A 19,243-nucleotide genomic window follows, 5' to 3' on the forward strand; every position below is an offset into this window, starting at 1 on the left:
TATCAGAGACTATGACACGGATGAAAGCTGGCTTTTTCAACATACATAAAACAGAGAAAATATTACCAGTCTGTCAGAAATAACTGGAACAGCCAGCCATGTTTGTCATTGCCCCCGAAAGAGGTAAAAGTTTGTCACTCTGATTCATGAGCTATGAGTCCTGGTGGATCTCCAGCTCTTCTTGGAGGTACAGGAAGAAGAGGTTACAATGAGTGCTTTTTACCATATGCAATTGCCAAGGTTGTGACTTTGGGGTTTTTTTATATGGACCTTGCCATGGTGACCCATTCCTTTGTCACCTTCAGACTAGATTACAAGGATGCTCTCTACATGGGACTCCACTTTCAAACCATTGAGAACTGGTAGCTGGTGTAGAATGGAGCACTTTTGCTGGGTTTCCTCCTCAGCACATTACACAGGACTCTGTGATCTGCACTAGCTAACATGTGACTTCCAGGTGGAGTTTCAGCCACTGACAGATAAAGCCCTAAATGATTTGAGATTTTTGGCTACCTTCTCCCATGTCAGATGCAATCTTCTGAAGTGCTCCAGCTAATAAGTTCAGTGGTTTAAACAGGAGGGGGATAGTTGCAGAGTATTCTCAGTGAAAGAGTCCTCAACTCTGGAATGTACTTCCCCACTTGATCCACCAGAGCCTGGATTCTGTAACCTTCAGATCATGGTGCAAGGCCCATCTGTTTTCCCAGGCTTTGTGGGGTGGAGAAGTTTGAGAGGTTGTGAGGCTGCAGTGGGAAATTCTTAGCTGCAGGGAGGTTGGAAGATTTTCAGTTTGGGCACATTGGTCCAATGCGTATAGATTTTACCAATATTGTGTAAATGCACCCAGTGTGCAGGATGGACACATTTTAATAAATCTAAAGGCAAAAACACTTTTTGACTTTGTTGATGGGGGAGATGATAGAGTATTTCAATGGGCTGACAAGCAAAGTAGCACTGATTCAATCTTAAATCTCTGTGAATAAAGCACAGTTCAAATAATAAAAAAAAAACATGCTAGCAGGACACGTAGATCTTGGAATTGTAAAGAAAGAACAGGAAAAGAGAAAAATAATTTCTTTAAGAGCTTGTTCCAAAGAGATTAGTTAAAAATAGTTAATGTTGTTCCCTTTGCCTTCTAACTCCTTGAAAGAAATCACCATTTTGTGTTGATGCCATTTAAAGTAAATTATACTTTCAGTTTTGTCTGTTTCCTGCTATATTTATATTAAACTATTACCATGTACCAGAATCTAGAGAAAGCAGGCCATCTGACTGGATGTTGCTGGGAATGGTTTTCTTCAGATGACTTTAACATAGAAGGCTTTTAACACGGGTCAGCAGATTACCCCAAACAGAATACTGGAATTTAATCTCTGTGTGTATGAGCTGCTCACTTACATGGCCTTCACAGTGTTCTTTAATTACATTCCTACTGTAAACGAGGGCTAAAAAAATCCCTTTAAAAAGGCAGCTCAGTTTTCCCTGAGAGACTTTAACTATGAATACTATATTAGGGAGCTGCCAAGTTGCTTGCTGAGGTCCTATACCATTTTACCTCTTTCAGGGACACATGTTTAATTAAAGCATTCCACAAGCTTTGAAACTGATTTCAGCTGGAAAATGAATTTGGTGTTGTGGGTTTTGGTACCCCGCCCTCCCGTCCAAATAAACCCTTTCCTTCTGTCTCCACAAATAATAGATTCAATTCATGAGAGCTAGGAAAGTAAATGTCAGCTTTACCTTCCAGACTGCTAGGGCAGACTGAAAATTCATCTTTCTGGGTTTCACTTTCTATTTAAAATGTCAGGTTTCAGAGCAACAGCCGTGTTAGTCTGTATTTGCAAAAAGAAAAGGAGTACTTGTGGCACCTTAGATAGAGACTAACCAATTTATTTGAGCATAAGCTTTCGTGAGCTACAGCTCACTTCATCGGATGCATACATACTATGCATCCGATGAAGTGAGCTGTAGCTCACGAAAGCTTATGCTCAAATAAATTGGTTAGTCTCTAAGGTGCCACAAGTACTCCTTTTCTTTTTATTTAAAATGTGTTTCTTACATGAGTTTATTGGGTCGGGGGGACAGAAACAGCTGGAAAACTGTTATTGAAGAGACTGGGGGATTAAAAAAAATATGAATAACATACTGGCATGGCAACTTGGGTTGGCAGTTGGCAAGTTTACTGCACAAAAATCACCGTCACAACTGCCACCTTGCAATCTCAGACAAGAGGCCAACAACTGAATGGTCATAGGAGCTGAAATATTCTCTCTCTCTAAGCTATGGGCCTTCCAGGGCTGTGAAACAATGGTATGGCAGTGAAGCTGGGCTGTACCTGTTTGGTGGATAAATAGAGGATTTCTGCGCCCAGGGCTGCCAGTTCACCATCTGTCACTGGAACTTAAATTTACATACATTAAGGAAAAAAAGGAGAAGTGGTATATTTGCTTTCTAGTTTTATTGTCTAGATGTTCCGTGTCTTACACATGGAAGTTGGATTTGAACTCTCAGTAGCATCTGACTGCAAAAATTCAAAAAAGGAGGTTTCTGGTTCTTTCCACAGTACATGTTTGGGCCACATGTTGTGAGTGGGTGGTTGACAAGTGTGACTTATTCCTATGCCTCAACAAGTGAAACCCTGGGAGCAGCCAGGTCTGGGGACTTGTTAGAGAGATGCTAGCTGGCTGCAGGAAGGGAAAATACTATAGCAAAATATAATCTATTACTTTCAGATAAGACAGTATTTGGATCTGCATCATTCTAAAGACACCGGCAGCTACTTTTGAGACAGGATATAGCTTTCTGTATGATTTTAATTAATCATTACCTAACGTCAAGCAAGAGAGTTGGTCAAAATCGTCAGTAAAGGACAGAGGAATTACCAACGTAGATCTCTTTTCACGGACAGTGATGCGTTTACAACTGCTGTCAAATTGAATTAGAAGAGAAGCCAGTATATTCTAGATATCACTACTTACGCTGAGCATTTATAGAGCCTTTTCATAGAATATCAGGGTTGGAAGGGACCTCAGGAGGTAAGCTAGTCCAACCCCCTGCTCAAAGCAGGACCAATCCCCAACTAAATCATCCCAGCCAGGGATGTCAAGCCTGACCTTAAAAACTTCTAAGGAAGGAGATTCCACCACCTCCCTAGGTACAAGTTCAAAGCACTGTACAGACGTTTAGTAATTAATTATATGAATGGTATTCACTTTTCCTGCACAGAGCCCAAGTAATTCAGCTGTGCTAAGAAGCAAAGGGTGAAATTCACTCCCTGTTCTCTGCTCAGGGCACCCTGCCCCAGTAGGGCCAGGCTTGGGCCTTGAATAATGGATAGAAGTTTGGCCCTAATGCCTTGTGCAAGTGGGCCTCCGGTTCCGTGTAATGGTGAATGTCATGGCCTGAATCCCTCCGCCCTGGCCAGTCCTTTCCCACATCTCTGTAATTACGTGGGCCTGGACCAGAGAAACCCTCAGCAGCAAACAGAGGGAGCAAAGGCCTTCCTCTGTGACCCTTCCACCAGCAGCGTCCCTGCAGGGCCTGAGTGCTATACAGGGCTTTGAGCAGCCTCTCTCCTTTCACATGGATTTCAGCCTAAATGAGCATCTTTTAACCTGCAGGAAAGGCTCTGGCTCTGGCCTAACTTCTGCTGACACCTTGAAACAGACTTACAAAAAAAGCCCACAATTGATTTCTGTGATAGGAATGAGTAGGGGGCACTGTCCCTGGCAGAGGACTGGGAGTCTGGATCCTGGGGTCTAGCCCCAGCTCTAAGCAGTGATACAACAGGTAACTGTGGGTCAGTGAGGTGCTGACAATATTTTTAGGAAGACTTCCACAAAAAATGAAAAAGCTGTGGGGCTCACTGGTGACTCAGGAGGGAAGACTATCAGCATTGGCCTAGATCATCTCTGCCAAGCATGGCCCCATCAGGTAGGTAGGCTCCTCCACAGCAAATGGAGAAAACTGGAGGATCTTTAAAGGCCTGTGCTTTTACAAGGACATTATTCCTCACTGTGCCTCCTGCCCCTGGCTGTATGGCTTTCACTGGAGCAATGCTACCAGGGCTTTACCTATCCATGGGATCCTGAGGTGGGGTTTGTGTATGTGTGTGAGAAGTCATTGGCAGGGATAATACTACCTCAGGCTAATTTCCAGAAGGACAGAGGGAGTATGATATGGATACATCCTCAAGACCCACCCCACACATCTACTCGTCCCTCAGGTCAGTTCAGTCTCCATCTCTTCCCTCAGCACAGATCTCCGATTGCATGGAGAGACCTCCATTGGTCTGGAACTGGAATGGTATTGGAGAGGCGGATAAGCTTCCAACTGGGTGAAAATGGGAAGATCCATATCCAGGGGGTGTGCCCAGCACCACTTCTTGCACCACCTATTCTTTCCTAAAGGTATCCTATACAATTACTTTCACAATGACTATCTTCAGCTGATGAGATCTGGCAAGGTCACTTTGTGAGGTAACATGGCTACTGGCTATAAAACTATTAAAGCATTTCATATATTGGATTGGTATAATAATAAAGCTGTCCAGTGTGAAACTGCCATAATGGTCTACATTCAAATTAAATAGTCTGCTCCACACATAAGTAACATCTCTGCTATGTTTTGGAGTAAAAGCTATATAATGTGTTTGCAGCATACTACAATAGCCAGTTACTTCCTAGGCCTACAGTGGGATCTAAATGTTGACGTTCTTATTAACATGATGCTGAAAGTTTAAAAAATTTAAAGGATCTTGAAATTTTAGGCTGTTTGCTCAAACCTCAAGCATTTACACTGAGCTGTACCCATTTCTGGACATCATAGAGCCCTTGAATGAAGACAAAATACATATAAGCAGTGGGTTATGCACAGTTTCATAGACTTGTAGGGCTGGAAGGGACCTTGAGAGGTCATCTAGTCCAGTCCCCTGCACTCAAGACAGGACTAAATATTATCTACACCATCCCTGACAGGTGTTTATCTAACCTGCTCTTAAAAATCTCCAATGATGGAGATTCCACAACCTCCCTAGGCAATTTATTCCAGTGATTAACCACCCTGACAGTTAGGAAGTTTTTCCTAATGTCCAACCTAAACCACCCTTGCTGCAGTTTAAGCCCATTGCTTCTTGTCCTATCCTCAGAAGTTCAGAAGAACAATTTTTCTCCCTCCTCCTTGTAACAACCTTTTATGTACTTGAAAACTATTATCATGTCCCCTCTTCTCTTTTCCAGACTAAACAAACCCAATTTTTTCAATCTTCCCTCGTAGGTCATGTTTTCTAGACCTTTAATCATTTTTGTTGCTCTTCTCTGGACTTTCTCCAATTTGTCCACATCCTTCCTGAAATGTGGCGCCCAGAACTGGACACAATACTCCAGCTGAGGCCTAATCAGCGCAGACTAGAGCAGAAGAATTACTACTTGTGTCTTGCTTACAACACTGCTGCTAATACATCCCAGAATGATCACTTTTTTTGCAACAGTGTTATACTGTTGACTCATATTTAGCTTGTGGTCCACTATGACCCCCAGATACCTTTCTGCAGTACTCCTTCCTAGGCAGTCATTTCCCATTTTGTATGGGTGCAACTGATTGTTCCTTCCTAAGTGGAGTATTTTGCATTTGTCCTTACTGAATTTCATTCTATTTATTTCAGACCATTTCTCCAGATCATTTTGAATTATAATCCTATCCTCCAAAGCACTTGCAACCCCTCCCAGCTTGGTATCGTCCGCAAACTTTATAAGTGTACTCTCTATGCTATTATCTAAATCATTTACGAAGATATTGAACAGAACCAGACCCAGAGCTAATCCCTGTTGGACCCCATTCATTATGCCCTTCCAGCATGACCGTGAACCACTGATAACTACTCTCTGGGAACAGTTTTCCAACCAGTTTTGCACCCACCTTATAGTAGCTCCATCTAGGTTGCATTTCCCTAGTTAGTTTATGAGAAGGTCATGTGAGACAGTATCAAAAGCTTTACTAAAGTCAAGATATACCACATCTACCACTTCCCCCCTATTCACAGGGCTTGTTACCTTGTCAAAGAAAGCTATCAGGTAGTTCTGACACAATTTGTTTTTGACAAATCCATGCTGTCACTTATCACCTTCTAGATGTTTGCAAATTGATTGCTTAATTATTTGTTTCATTATCTTTCTGGGTACAGAAGTTAAGCTGACTGGTCTGTAATTCCCCGGGTTTTCCTTATTTCCCTTTTCATAGATGAGCACTATATTTGCCCTTTTCCAGTCTTCTGGAATCTCTCCTGTCTTCCAGGACTTTTCAAAGATAATCCCTAATGGCTCAGATATCTCCTCAGTCAGCTCCTTGAGTGTTCTAGGGTGCACATTACAGGTCCTGGTGACTTGAAGACCTCTAACTCGTCTAAGTAATTTTTAACTTCTTGTCATTTGTGTTATCACAGCTTCGTTCTGCATGTGTGTCTCAGTAACTTCAGTAGCCTGGTTCCCCCGCCCTATATCCTTCCGTTTTCATCTTCACTTGTGTTGTCACGTCTTTCTCTAAACTGTAAGCAAGTTGAGACAAGGAACATGTTTGTTGTACACGTCTCAGAAGCTATAAAAATGAAATAATTGGTGTAACTAACAACTATTAGTCAGAAAAGTATTGGTGCAATCAGGAATGCTATCAAGAAGTGATATTTGGATCTGATCCTCCTTTTTCTTGACCCACACTCTACTACTGAGAGTGCCTTTTAATTCCAATTCTCATGTTTTAATCTACAGTGCATTAAAAGTAATATCTTCATTACCAGTTCCAAGAAGTTTTCAAAATAGCATCTTAAATGACTATTTGAAAAATAAGTAGACTCTGTGAATAATTGTCCTGATTGAGGTAGATGTAGTCGCATTCCACAAAAGTTCTTTAGTACAGTTAGGCCAAATAATGGGAAAAAATCAAGTATTTAATATCCCACAAATCAGTTTGTTTTCATCACTTCTTAAAAACAGGGTCATAGCAAAGAATTGAAGAGCACGTCTTTGTAGGTTCACCATAAAAATCTCATACTTCTCTTCCCCTTGTAAGACTAGAAATTGGGAACCATCAGAATATAAGGGGCCAGATTTTTATTTACACTAAAGTCCCTTTACCCTCCTTCTTGCATTGTGAAGAGGCCTTAAAGTAGATATACATTATTTTTATTATTTACATATTTATTAATTTTAAATGGCTGTACATTTAATAATATGTATTATATTTATATTCACTTTAAGGTCCCTTTTCCCTGGCAGGATAGTAAAGGGGGTAAGTGTAACTGAAAATTAGATCCAGTGTCTTTGTGCCCAATAGAGAGCTCAGAGTCAGGAAGTCCTACAAGTTTAATAATAAAAATGTTAATATGATTTATTATTTATTAAAGATGCTCAAAACTGTTATATTTTCAAAAATAAATTTCAACCAAAACAAACACACACTGTATAGTATGACAAAACTGTCAGTTTTTGTTTCGCTAAAAAACTGAAAAATTCTGTGAAAAATTTTCAGTTTTTGAAAAACTAAACAACAAATTGGTTTGGTTTCTTTTCTCCCTTCTCTCCCCATTCTTCCCTTTTTTTCCATTGGAAAATGGAGGGGTACGAGGGGGGAAATTAAAAAGAAAGGGGGGGGAATGCTAAATCTTTCAGTTTTCAGCTTTTTGTCAAAAAAGGAACATTTTGACAAATGTATGTTTTCTATGAAAATATACATATCAAATGAAAAGGCATTTTTATTGAAAAAGTGTTTCAACACAAAGTTCAAAGCAGTTCTGTTATCTCCTATATCTACATTTGTGTGTGTACGTAAAATAGGGGAGTATTTCAGAGAGGTGAATTAGATAATACTAATCAGAATAATAAACAGCATCTATTCCAGAATAATGTGGTGCATGAGTATAAAGCAGAGCAGCTATTCTGGAATCACTCCCGAAGTGTAGACACTCTTATTCTGGAATAAAATTATCTTTTTCTGGTTTAACTTAATCCACTGCTAAAGTGGAACTAATGGAGTTATTCCAGAATAGCTATCCTGGATAGAGCTGGGCAAAATTTTTCAGACAAAACTTCTTTTCCATCAAAAAAAAATAAATAAATAAAAATAAAAAATCAGGTTTGGCTCTGTGACATTTTGCAAATGTGTGTCAGATTCACCAAATTGTTTCTGTCAGGTAAAAAAAAAATCCAGAAAAGCTAAAAAGTTTTGGTTTGACTTTTCAATTCAAAATGACTTTTCATAATTGAATTGTACTTTAAATTTATTTTTAAAAATTATGAGTCTGATTCAGCACCATTTAAGGTAAAGGGGATTTTGCCATTGACCTCAGTGGAGCTGGAACAGGCCCTAACTGCTATCAGTTGGCTTCTTCTGTCCTGCTACTTTCCTTCAGTGGTATCAATGGCAAAACTCTGATGGACTCCAGTGGACACAAGAGTAGGATTTTAGCATAAATTCAGCCCCCCCCCTCTAAAACCTGCATAAGCTAACTCAATTTTAAAGAAATTTTTCTTATCAATTAGGTAATACTTAACACGAACACTGAGTACTTAGATAGCACTTTACAATTTCAAAGCTCTGCACAAGTATTAATTAGTGTTAATGACTCATATTACCTAATAAGATAATGACAAACCCTGCAGCTCACAATATCTAATTTCTATTTTCAGTGATAGATAAGAGGCATCTCTTAAAGGCTGTATTTTCTTCTAGATCCCTTTCTGCCTATTATTCTGATAGTTTTTGGAAACTGAGTGTGCATTGTGGCATTTTTCTTTTTAATTTGTGGGCAAGAATTCATTGCACAAAACACACTTTTGTCCACAAAAAAGGGGTTTTAGTGATAGTATCTCTGGGGGTTTTATACAGAATGACACTGGGTCAATGTGGTCTCCTAAGCATTACTGGATAAGGAGAAGGGGATTCATTGCCTGTCCTTTAGGGGAAACAGCAACGGCTTTCTTGGTTTTTTGCTGCATTGCCATTGCCAAGGTAGTGCTTAATGGATTAAGTTTTGTGAAATAAATTCTGTAAACAGAATGTGGGCTGAGATCATTTAAACTCATTTCCCCTGTGTCCCCTTACAGTCCTGGAAGCTGTCAAGTGCAGGCAGCCTGCAAGCAGACTGTTCTCCCAGTGTTAGTATTGAGTCTCAATAGATGCATAAAACAGCTTGTTTTTCACATACTTTCTGTGATGGTATTAAAAAAATTACAAAAAATGCTTCTCAGTTTCACCCATTGCCTTTAGCTGCATAGAGCTAATCCTACAAGGGCACCAAACATTGCTCTGTTTGTCCGTCATTAGAACATTAAAGACGTATGTTTATGGAAGAATGATATGCGAGTCTGAAGGATTTTAAATAAAGGAACTGCACCAGAGATGGGTTTATGAATAAACAATAACATCCAGGCTTAAGCAGTATCATTTCAAGTGCTGGAAGCATAGAGAGCATGAGGCAAGGCTCTTGCCCTGAAGAGTTTATAATCAAAAGTGGGCGAGTGCATGACATAGAATTACATGTCAAACCTGAGAAAGTGCTATGGGGATGGTGCTGGGGGCAAGACCCACATAGGAAGGATTGTGAAAGAAGTGGGACAGAACATTCAACTCATGGAAGTGGGGAGGCTGTTCTGAGTGTAGAAGAAGGAATAAACCTGATGATGGGGATTGAAGGAAGGGCCCTGGAGGATGAGAAAGGGCTGATCTTCATTTCTTATTTAGAAATAAATCAGTTTCACTTTTCAGTATTAATGAAATCCATAAATCTACATAACTTTTTCCAGAGCAATAAATCCTTTCAGAGGCTTTTAGTAGTTTCTCCAATTTTGATTCACTCATCCACAGACTCCTCTTTTTCCATGCTGAGTGTTGCAGTGGAAACCTTCTCATGCAAGCCAGGGGAGGTAGGGCAGGATTTCAATTCGAGCAGGAAGTGAACAAGAGTAAGATTCATACCCATGGCACTAGACGCAGTTGCCATGAGAATGATGTCACCAGCCGGGCTAAGAGAAGCAGTAAATCTCCAAGGACACTACCAGCAAATAACCAAGAGTTGTTCTAGGCAAGCCTTCGAAGATGGGGACATAATTGGCTGCCTCGCCTTCACCACCATATTATCTTGCCATGCAAAATTGCTAGCCCAGATATTCAGCCTTTTGGATGTGGTTCTTCCAGAAAGGACAACTCAACGTGGTAGATCATTGTGTGGGATTCTCAATTACCTATCTTTACAGGCAGGAAGTTCACAGTATGTTAATTGCCAGGGCCGGATTTCCCATTAGGCACAGTAGGCCTAGGGGCGCAAGCATTCTAGGGGTGCCTAAAAATCCAAATTTTGCCGCTCCCGGAAGGGGGGACAAGCTGAGGAGGAGATGGCCCCATGCAGCCCTGCTGGAGCGCTCCTCGCTCAGCCTGGCGGACAAAGTCACCTCCCCGCGGGGCCAGTGAGTGCGGCGATGGGCAGGGCTTGGGAGAGTGGGTCTCTGATGGGGCTTCAGGGGGGAGCTCTGGGCAGTGAGGGGGTGGGGAGTGGTGGGCAGTGCAGTGTTTTATGGGGGTGGTCTGTGCATGTTGGGGCGCTGGGAAGTTGTAGTGGGGTTGTGCGGGGCAGCACTGGGAGGTCTGTGGGGGTGCCTAAAAGTTAAAAGTGGTTGGGTACCACCGCAACCTGCTGCAGTTAGGCGCTCCGAGCCACCGCGGGTGGCAGGGGGACCCCGGAGCTCTGTGCCTAGGGGTGCTCAAGGTGTAAGTCCAGCCCTGTTCATTGATTATACCACGGCTGAGTGAAACACATCCTACAGCCACCTCAGGTCCTGAATCCACACATACTTCCACATGGGGCATAGTGCTACTAACATGAAGTCCCAGTTGATGTCAACTGTATTCAGTGGGACTGCTCATGTGAGTAAAATTACACGTTTATAAGTGTTTGCAACTTAGGCCTGAAGTGATGTGGAGGAAAGTCATTGTTTTCTTGAAACTCTTTGGGTATAGATATTTCAGTGAATTCAATAATTGTCTGATTATCCTGTAGTATTTATTACCGACATAGCGCCTTCTATCCAAAGAGTTTAACCAACTCCAGTGGAAACCAAATCACTCATAGAAGTATCTGAGGCCTCAATCCTGCAAGCGCTTACAATCATGCTCAAATATAATCACATGAGGAAACTACTGGCATCAGTGGGACTGTTCACTTGTGAAGTAAAGTGTATGCCTACATGTTTGCAGGCCTGGGGCAGAAGTAGTGTAAATGTTGCCATATTTTCTATGTGTCTTGTTTATCACAAAACTTCAATCTTATAATTAGAGCTGGTCAGAAAATATTCCTCCCCACTCCACAGCCCCTATGGAACGTTTTGATGACAATAAAACAAATCATAGACATTTTCAATGGAAAATTTTGATTTGCTGAAAAAAACCCAAAAAGTTTTCCAACACAAAACTGAAAATTTTCAAGTGAAGCAGAACCTGACTCGGAAAATGTTTGTTTAGTCCAGAACTCAATATTCCATCAAAATATAATTTTGATGGAAAATGTTAGACTAGCCCTACTTATAATATTTGATCACTAATTGTATAAAATGATCATAAAAATCATGCATTCCCTAAGCATTCAAAATGGAAAGACAGTTGCAACTCTTTACCTTTGTCTTCAGTCATTATGAACATTTGAACTGAAGAAATAGTTGAGAGGGAAAAAATGGACATGACTATGATTAGATTTGAAAGTGAACTTTGATTATTTATTTTTATTACCATAGTGCCTAGGAGCCCATGTTATGGACCAGGACCTCTGTACAACCACAGAACAAAAAGCCAGTCCCAGATTGCAACCTTTTTTGTACACTATTTCTGTGACTATTTCAGTATTTGAGCTCTGTGAACACCAATGCTCACAAAGAGTTAATTTTACACTCAAATGCTCAGTTTCTGAATTGCGTGTTTGACTGTATAATGTGCAGGTTTCACTATGTTGGTTGTTTGTTTAAGTCATTCAATCTGGGAACAGAAAGCGTCTGAGGTAACTAAGGCTGTGATCCTGCAATCTGATCTGCATGGAACTTTACACCCAAGCCAGAACAGGGGCATAGGGTCTCCCCATGTGGATCGGATCACGTGGATCGGATTGCAGGATCCGGGCCATGAACTATAGTGACTGAAAGTGGGTACTATCTTGTAGCTGGTTAGTAGCTTATACAAAATGAGTTGCTGGGCTCAGTGTAGTTCCCAGAGAAGAGTTGTCCACATTGCTAAATATCTACACAATTGCTATTAACTGGCAGAGTTGGCCAATGGTAAATTTGACCATGCAGACTAAATTGCCCTTTCATCCTTAAAGACCCACAAAACCAGGTGGAAGGTGCACAGTGGGCAGGAGTGTGAGGGTAGGAAGTGCTGTAGGGATTTTCTTTCATTTCTTTTGCCTGTGCAATACCTGGTCTGTGGATTATCAGAGAACTTCAGTCTGTGAGCCAGATACCTTAAACAATTCAATTTAAAAATGTAAGAAAATAATGCAGATTTTCTGCAGGCTTGGAAGCCGCTGTACAGAGACCAGTTCTTTGGAGGGAACTCTCTGCACCAAGGCATGATTTTTATGACAGCAAAAAACAGAAGGATGGTGTGGTAGTTGAAGCATATGTGATGTGGATTCTATTCCTGCCTCTGCACTGATTTATTGCTCAGCAACCTTGGGCAAGCCTCTCTATTACAGGTTCCCCATCTGCAAAGAGGGTGTAATAATACTTCCCTTCCTCAGAGTTTAATGAGGTTTCATTCATTAATATATTTCTAAAGTGCTTTGAGATCTTTGGAGTGAAGGCATCACAGAATTATTAATGGGACTTCATTAGGACTCATAAAAGCCAAAATATCAGAAAAGGTCACTCATCTGAAGGTCTTGATCACGTTTTAAAAAAAAGCATGGACTTTTTTTTTTAAAACTAACTTTCACAAAAAAGCCAGCCTGTGAATGATATGGTTTGAATTTGGACCAACTTACTCTATTCGTCCTGCCTACAAAATCTCTACACAGAGAAGAGTATTTTTAACAACACTGAACTCATCCCTGCCAAAAAAAGGAGTTCAAAGTTTGTTATCCTGACCAAGATGGACACGTATGACTTGCAACAGGTTAACTGCAAGGCGAAGAATTATAATTATTTTTTTAAACCAAGCATTACAAGTGGTAAAGCAAAGTTAGTGTTGATCCTTTTGATTATAAACCTCTCTAAGTCTAAAGCCGTAACAAGATAAAAACACCAGAGTTATCCTTCTTATTTGCCTATAATCCATGGCAAGAATCCTCTTTACTGAAGGAGTTAAAGTTTTTGCAATAGTATGCCACAAGCTAAAATTTCTGACAGCCAATCTTGTGTAATGCAACAAATCAGTGTGACATAACAAACAGCAGCCGCATTCTGTGGCACAGCGTCCCCATAAACTTCAATCTCTGGGTAAAAATCTTGATTTATTATATAGCTTTTGGACAGTTACGAAAGAAAATTTGCCAAAGATCAGAATAATCAACTCTTTCACCCAAGCAGTTTTTTATGAAAGAATAAAGCACAGAATGGGTCTGAGCAAAATAAATAAAAATTCCACACTTTTAACCCACAGAACCTTTTGCGTCATTCAGAAATATTTGCAGACATTAACAATCTTTTATCATCAACAAGGCACTCCAGCCTTCAAAATTAGGGATTTTTCTTAAATTTTCTTTTATTTGTGGCCTTCTAACTATCCTGTTAGTGCCATTACTAACTTGTAAACACTTACTGATGTTACATTTGTCAAAGCAGGGCTTTTTAAAGATGCATGTAGCTAATTTCCCCTAAAAAAAAACTCCTCTGTTTTGCTAAGATATTCTCTGCAGGTTATAAAAATAGTAGTATATAATTTACAAATAGTATCTGTAATAGGATTCATTGTTGTGAATGTCTGAACTATATGTTTTCATCCACTGAAAGGGAAAGTAATACTTCAGACTCCTCTTGGAAATGCTGGTTGTTTTAATGCAATTTGCTTCTCCTTATTTTGGACTCATGAAGAGGGTTGCAAACAGAAACATACATTAGCCATTCATAATAAATATACTAGCCCCATTCAGAGCATGTAAAGGCATTACTGTTGCATCATTCTGAACAGCCCTGCTGTTCCACTTGCCCGTGTAATTAGCACACAATGCAGGCCAGACCGTTTCCTGGCGAGAGGCTCTGTGTACTTAGGACGAAATAAAATAGTAACGGTAAATAATAAATAAATAAAGGCTGTTTTGACATCTGACTCAAGAAATGGCTTCTTGGCTAAATGGTGCTTTCGTGAAGATGTTCCCATTGTTTGTTGATTTATCAAAAAAACATTGCTACTCACTGATGTTTAGATATTTGTATCTGGGGGGGGGGGGGATTATTAAGCAAGTCTTTCAGTAGGACACCAGATGATGGACAGTCAAACACAGAGTCTCCTGTAAACACAGAGAGAACCAAAAGGTATGAACTGACTCATAATTGTGTCAACACAGGTTGCAGACCCTTGGTTTATTTCAGCCTTCCTGTTTTTCACACTGCATTTTTAGACACAGTCTCTTTTCAATACACTTTCGTGGGGTGCAGAAGAATAAAAGTTTTTAAACTGAAAGGTAGACATTTTTACACACACACACACACACATGTATATAGTGTGATGGGTTTGGTCACAGAGACCCCCTTGGGACCAGAGTAACAGCCGTGTTAGTCTGTATTCGCAAAAAGAAAAGGAGTACTTGTGGCACCTTAGAGACTAACCAATTTATTTGAGCATAAGCTTTCGTGAGCTACAGCTCACTTCATCGGATGCATACTGTGGAAAGTGTAGAAGATCTTATTACATACACACAAAGCATGAAAAAATACCTCCTCCCACCCCACTTTCCTGCTGGTAATAGCTTATCTAAAATGATCACTCTCCTTACAATGTGTATGATAATCAAGTTGGGCCATTTCCAGCACAAATCCAGGTTTTCTCACCCACCCCCCTCAACACACACAAACTCACTCTCCTGCTGGTAATAGCTTATCTAAAGTGACCACTCTCCTTACATTGTGTACGATAATCAAGGTGGGCCATTTCCAGCACAAATCCAGGGTTTAACAAGAACGTCTGGGGGGGGGGGGGGGAGGCCAAGGGGAAATAGGCTACCTTGTATAATGACTTCCGCAGGTGAGTATTGTAAGAATACCCACCTGCGGAAGTGAAGAACATATTGATAGAGCCAGAAGAGTTCCCAGAAGTCACCTACTACAGGACAGGCCCAACAAAGAAAATAACAGAACGCCACTAGCCGTCACCTTCAGCCCCCAACTAAAACCCCTCCAACGCATTATTAAGGATCTACAACCTATCCTGAAGGATGACCCAACACTCTCACAAATCTTGGGAGACAGGCCAGTCCTTGCCTACAGACAGCCCCCCAACCTGAAGCAAATACTCACCAGCAACCACATACCACACAACAGAACCACTAACCCAGGAACCTATCCTTGCAACAAAGCCCGTTGCCAACTGTGCCACATATCTATTCAGGGAACACCATCACAGGGCCTAATAACATAGGCCACACTATCAGAGGCTCGTTCACCTGCACATCCACCAATGTGATATATGCCATCATGTGCCAGCAATGCCCCTCTGCCATGTACATTGGTCAGACTGGACAGTCTCTACGTAAAAGAGTAAATGGACACAAATCAGATGTCAAGAATTATAACATTCCTAAACCAGTCGGAGAACACTTCAATCTCTCTGGTCACGCGATTACAGACATGAAAGTCACTATTTTACAATAAAAAAAACTTCAAATCCAGACTCCAGCCTATTTCCTCTTGTTTTTTCCTACCCCCCCCCCGCCGTTCTTGTTAAACCCTGGATTTGTGCTGGAAATGGCCCACTTTGATTATCATACACAATGTAAGGAGAGTGGTCACTTTGGATAAGCTATTACCAGCAGGAGAGTGAGTTTGTGTGGGGTGGGGGGTGAGAAAACCTGGATTTGTGTTGGAAATGGCCCACCTTGATTATCATACACATTGTAAGGAGAGTGGTCACTTTAGATAAGCTATTACCAGCAGGAGAGTGAGTTTGTGTGTGTTGGGGAGGGGGGGGTGAGAAAACCTGGATTTGTGCTGGAAATGGCCCACCTTGATTATCATACACATTGTAAGGAGAGTAATCACTTTAGATAAGCTATTACCAGCAGGAAAGTGGGGTGGGAGGAGGTATTTTTTCATGCTTTGTGTGTATATAATAAGATCTTCTACTCTTTCCACAGTATGCATCCGATGAAGTGAGCTGTAGCTCACGAAAGCTTATGCTCAAATAAATTGGTTAGTCTCTAAGGTGCCACAAGTACTCCTTTCCCCTTGGGACCGTCATCTGACGTGCTGGAATTACCTCTGAGCCAGTTTTCCCTGCCAGCTTGGGACTCCAGAACCCTGCCTTGGTTGGCCAGACATGCTTAAAACTCACTTAAAATCACTACCAGTATCTCAAAGCAATCAGCTGTGCACAGATCCTGTTTGACTACACCACTGTGACAGGACCTGTCACAGTGGCCCATCACACATAGGGTTGGGTTTTTTTCCATCTCAAGAGCCTGACCCTGCAACTGATCCTCATGCAACTAGACCCACTAACGTCAATGAGGTTTTTCACCTGTGGAAAGGTTGCAGAATTGGACCTGTGATTTGGAAATAGGTTGTCATGTGGAATGCTAGATCTTTTCCAAAAATCCATTTTAAAGATCTCACAAAATTGTATAAAACTACAGAGCCAAAAGAACTGCTCCATCCAATCTTCATCCTCAGTAATTTAAACAGTCAGATATTAGGCTTAGGGCCAGATTGTGACGTACTCCTGTTGAGTAGTGCCTAAATCCTTCTATAGTCTTATTAAAGTCAATGGGTAAAGTGCTATTCAACAGGAATAAAGGTGGCAGGATCTGGACTTCTTTTTATTTCCATCTGTACCAAAAATGCATCAATCACTATAATTTTTAATCAACAAATAATCTTTGCAGAAAAGCTACATCTGACCACTTCGCCCCAAGGGAAACTTTGTGCCTGCATTTTTTTTTCTGGTCCATTAATAAAAATATACGAAGAAAACAAATTTTAGAAGGGAACTGCCACAAATAAATGTCAGAAGTGACACCCATATAAAATTTCAGAAACAATAAAAGTTGAGACAGATTGAATTTTTAACGATCTTCCTTGAAGGTTATTGTGTGTTTCTTTGCAGCAGGAAGTCTCATGCAGTACAGTTTTCCCTTTTAGAAGCCAAGGTTAATTCAACAGCAGAGATAATTCCATGTGCAAATGACAATATATTAAATTCCCCTTGCTCCCAGCAGGTTCTGTACCTTCAGAAACTGTTCCAAGGTTTGAGTGACTATAGAGTAGGCAAGTGTCCATGAACTGGAAGAGGTGCTTTTTTTTAATGTCCATTGCCCTTCTTTAGCTCCCTTCAACCACACAGCAAGGGAAGTGAAATTTGCTGGAGGAGACCATGAAAACAGTTTCATAACTTTCCACATATTTTCCCTGCATAAATACACAGCAAATTTGGAGTGTAAATCATGCTATAGCACATTGGTCAAGTCCCAGGAGTGCCACTGAAGTCAGACAAATTATGGTATTTGCTATCTCAGTTGTTACAATTTCTCGCCTTTCATTTATTCATTGCCAGTATCTGGATTTACGTCAGAGGGGAAAAATAGGAGTTTTGCTAGCTAAAGTTAACCCCTTATTGCAGGAACGGTAACATCATGTTTTCCGGCAGCAATTTACAAGGATATACCCATTAACATTCTCAGTAATGATGCAGTCAAGAAAATTTCCAGATGTGAGTAGGAGAGATTATACTCTGTGGAAACAGCAACTGGAAACTCCAATGCCAAACCTTTGTTTTATTGATGTGAAACAATTATTAAAGTAATTTAAAAAAAAAGTTTTACAAGGCCTATATAAAAGTGCATAAAGACAGTGCTGTGACATGCATGCTGGATGGCTACTGCTGAGCGAGTCTGCCTGGCTGTACAAAGTATTTACTATTTGCATAATACCTCCAGAATAAACTAAAATTATTAATGTCAAACCGCACTGAAAGGCTCTCTGCTTTTACCAAGTCTCCAACTCCCTGATATAGGGCTACTTCTTTCAAGGCAGTGTGGGGTGATGCAGAAAAGGATCCATTTCCACTCGGTAGAGCCTGTTATGCACAATGTTGGCCCCCGTATGGACCAACCAAAGCATCTGTTACACATACCCTGAATTGTCTAATGGAGATACACCTTTTAAACCAAGTCCCCTTTGACTGCCAGGGCCTGCACACACAACCAGAGGGGCATTGCCTTTGTCCTCTGCCTTACAAATGTGCACCTGTTGTAATGGTCAGTGCGTCCTATGCCCATAATACTGACGTTAGTTTATAATGCCTCCTTCAGACACAGAAAAACGTGTTGTTTGCACAATGAAGTTACAGGAGCTAAATGGAAGCTGCTCAGGTGTGGAGAATATGTACTTTGTTCCTGCATTGTTTCTAAAAGAGAATAGGCCTCTTACCTATTGTTCTTCGGAGATCTTCACACAGGCTAATGTGAGGGAATTTCAAGATTTCCTTCCACTTTTTGCTTTTGCCTTTGCGCTTTCCTCCACCCCCTGCAGAAGAAAGAGAAGAGATGTCAGGATTATAGTCTTTTTCAATGCCACGCCCAAGCCAGACCTGGGCTGTCCTCTCACTCAGTTTTATTAGCACAGTCACAGCCCACATAAACACCTTTTGAGTATCGCAGCTCTGTGAGAGTGGCAGTCAGAGTCAGTGTTGTGTTAGTAAAAGGCCCAGGCTACACTGAGATTTGAACATTGTATTGGCAGAGATAGGTCAAGGAGGAAAAGTCTGGATCCAGACCTGGATTACTGAAGCCTAGAGTTCAGCCTGAGCCCCAGACCAGACCAACAAGTTTGAGAGTGCTGAACTGAGCTGTTTTCATGGCATTTCAACCCCAAGCAAATTCATTAAAATCAGACATTCGTCTGAAGTTTCCACCACCTTAGACTTCATCTAAGGTTCATCTGAATAACAGGCCTCTTCCAGTTTTGAATCTGATCCAAGCCCCATAACTAAGGAAGGCTTGGATCTGGAGGTCAAAAGTGAACACCTCCTGTCCCTACCTCAAATTATTTGTACAGCCATA

The 19,243-nt window shown here is 40.9% G+C and overlaps 1 protein-coding gene across 3 annotated transcripts in view; it reads right to left on the reverse strand.

Annotated features, from left to right (window-relative positions):
* GRK5 (G protein-coupled receptor kinase 5) overlaps positions 1-19,243 on the reverse strand; it is a 229,891-nt gene that overhangs the window by 116,208 nt on the left and 94,440 nt on the right. For all 3 annotated transcript variants that reach the window (XR_012640339.1, XM_074959250.1, XM_074959249.1), the window contains one exon: positions 18,612-18,707. Coding sequence is in view for 2 of the 3 variants with exons in the window: in XM_074959250.1 (XP_074815351.1) it covers positions 18,612-18,707 (96 nt within the window). In the remaining variant the exon portion in view is untranslated. The remainder of the gene's footprint in view (positions 1-18,611; positions 18,708-19,243) is intronic.

Source organism: Natator depressus, chromosome 7 (genome assembly GCF_965152275.1).
Source record: "Natator depressus isolate rNatDep1 chromosome 7, rNatDep2.hap1, whole genome shotgun sequence".
Taxonomy (NCBI): domain Eukaryota; kingdom Metazoa; phylum Chordata; order Testudines; family Cheloniidae; genus Natator; species Natator depressus.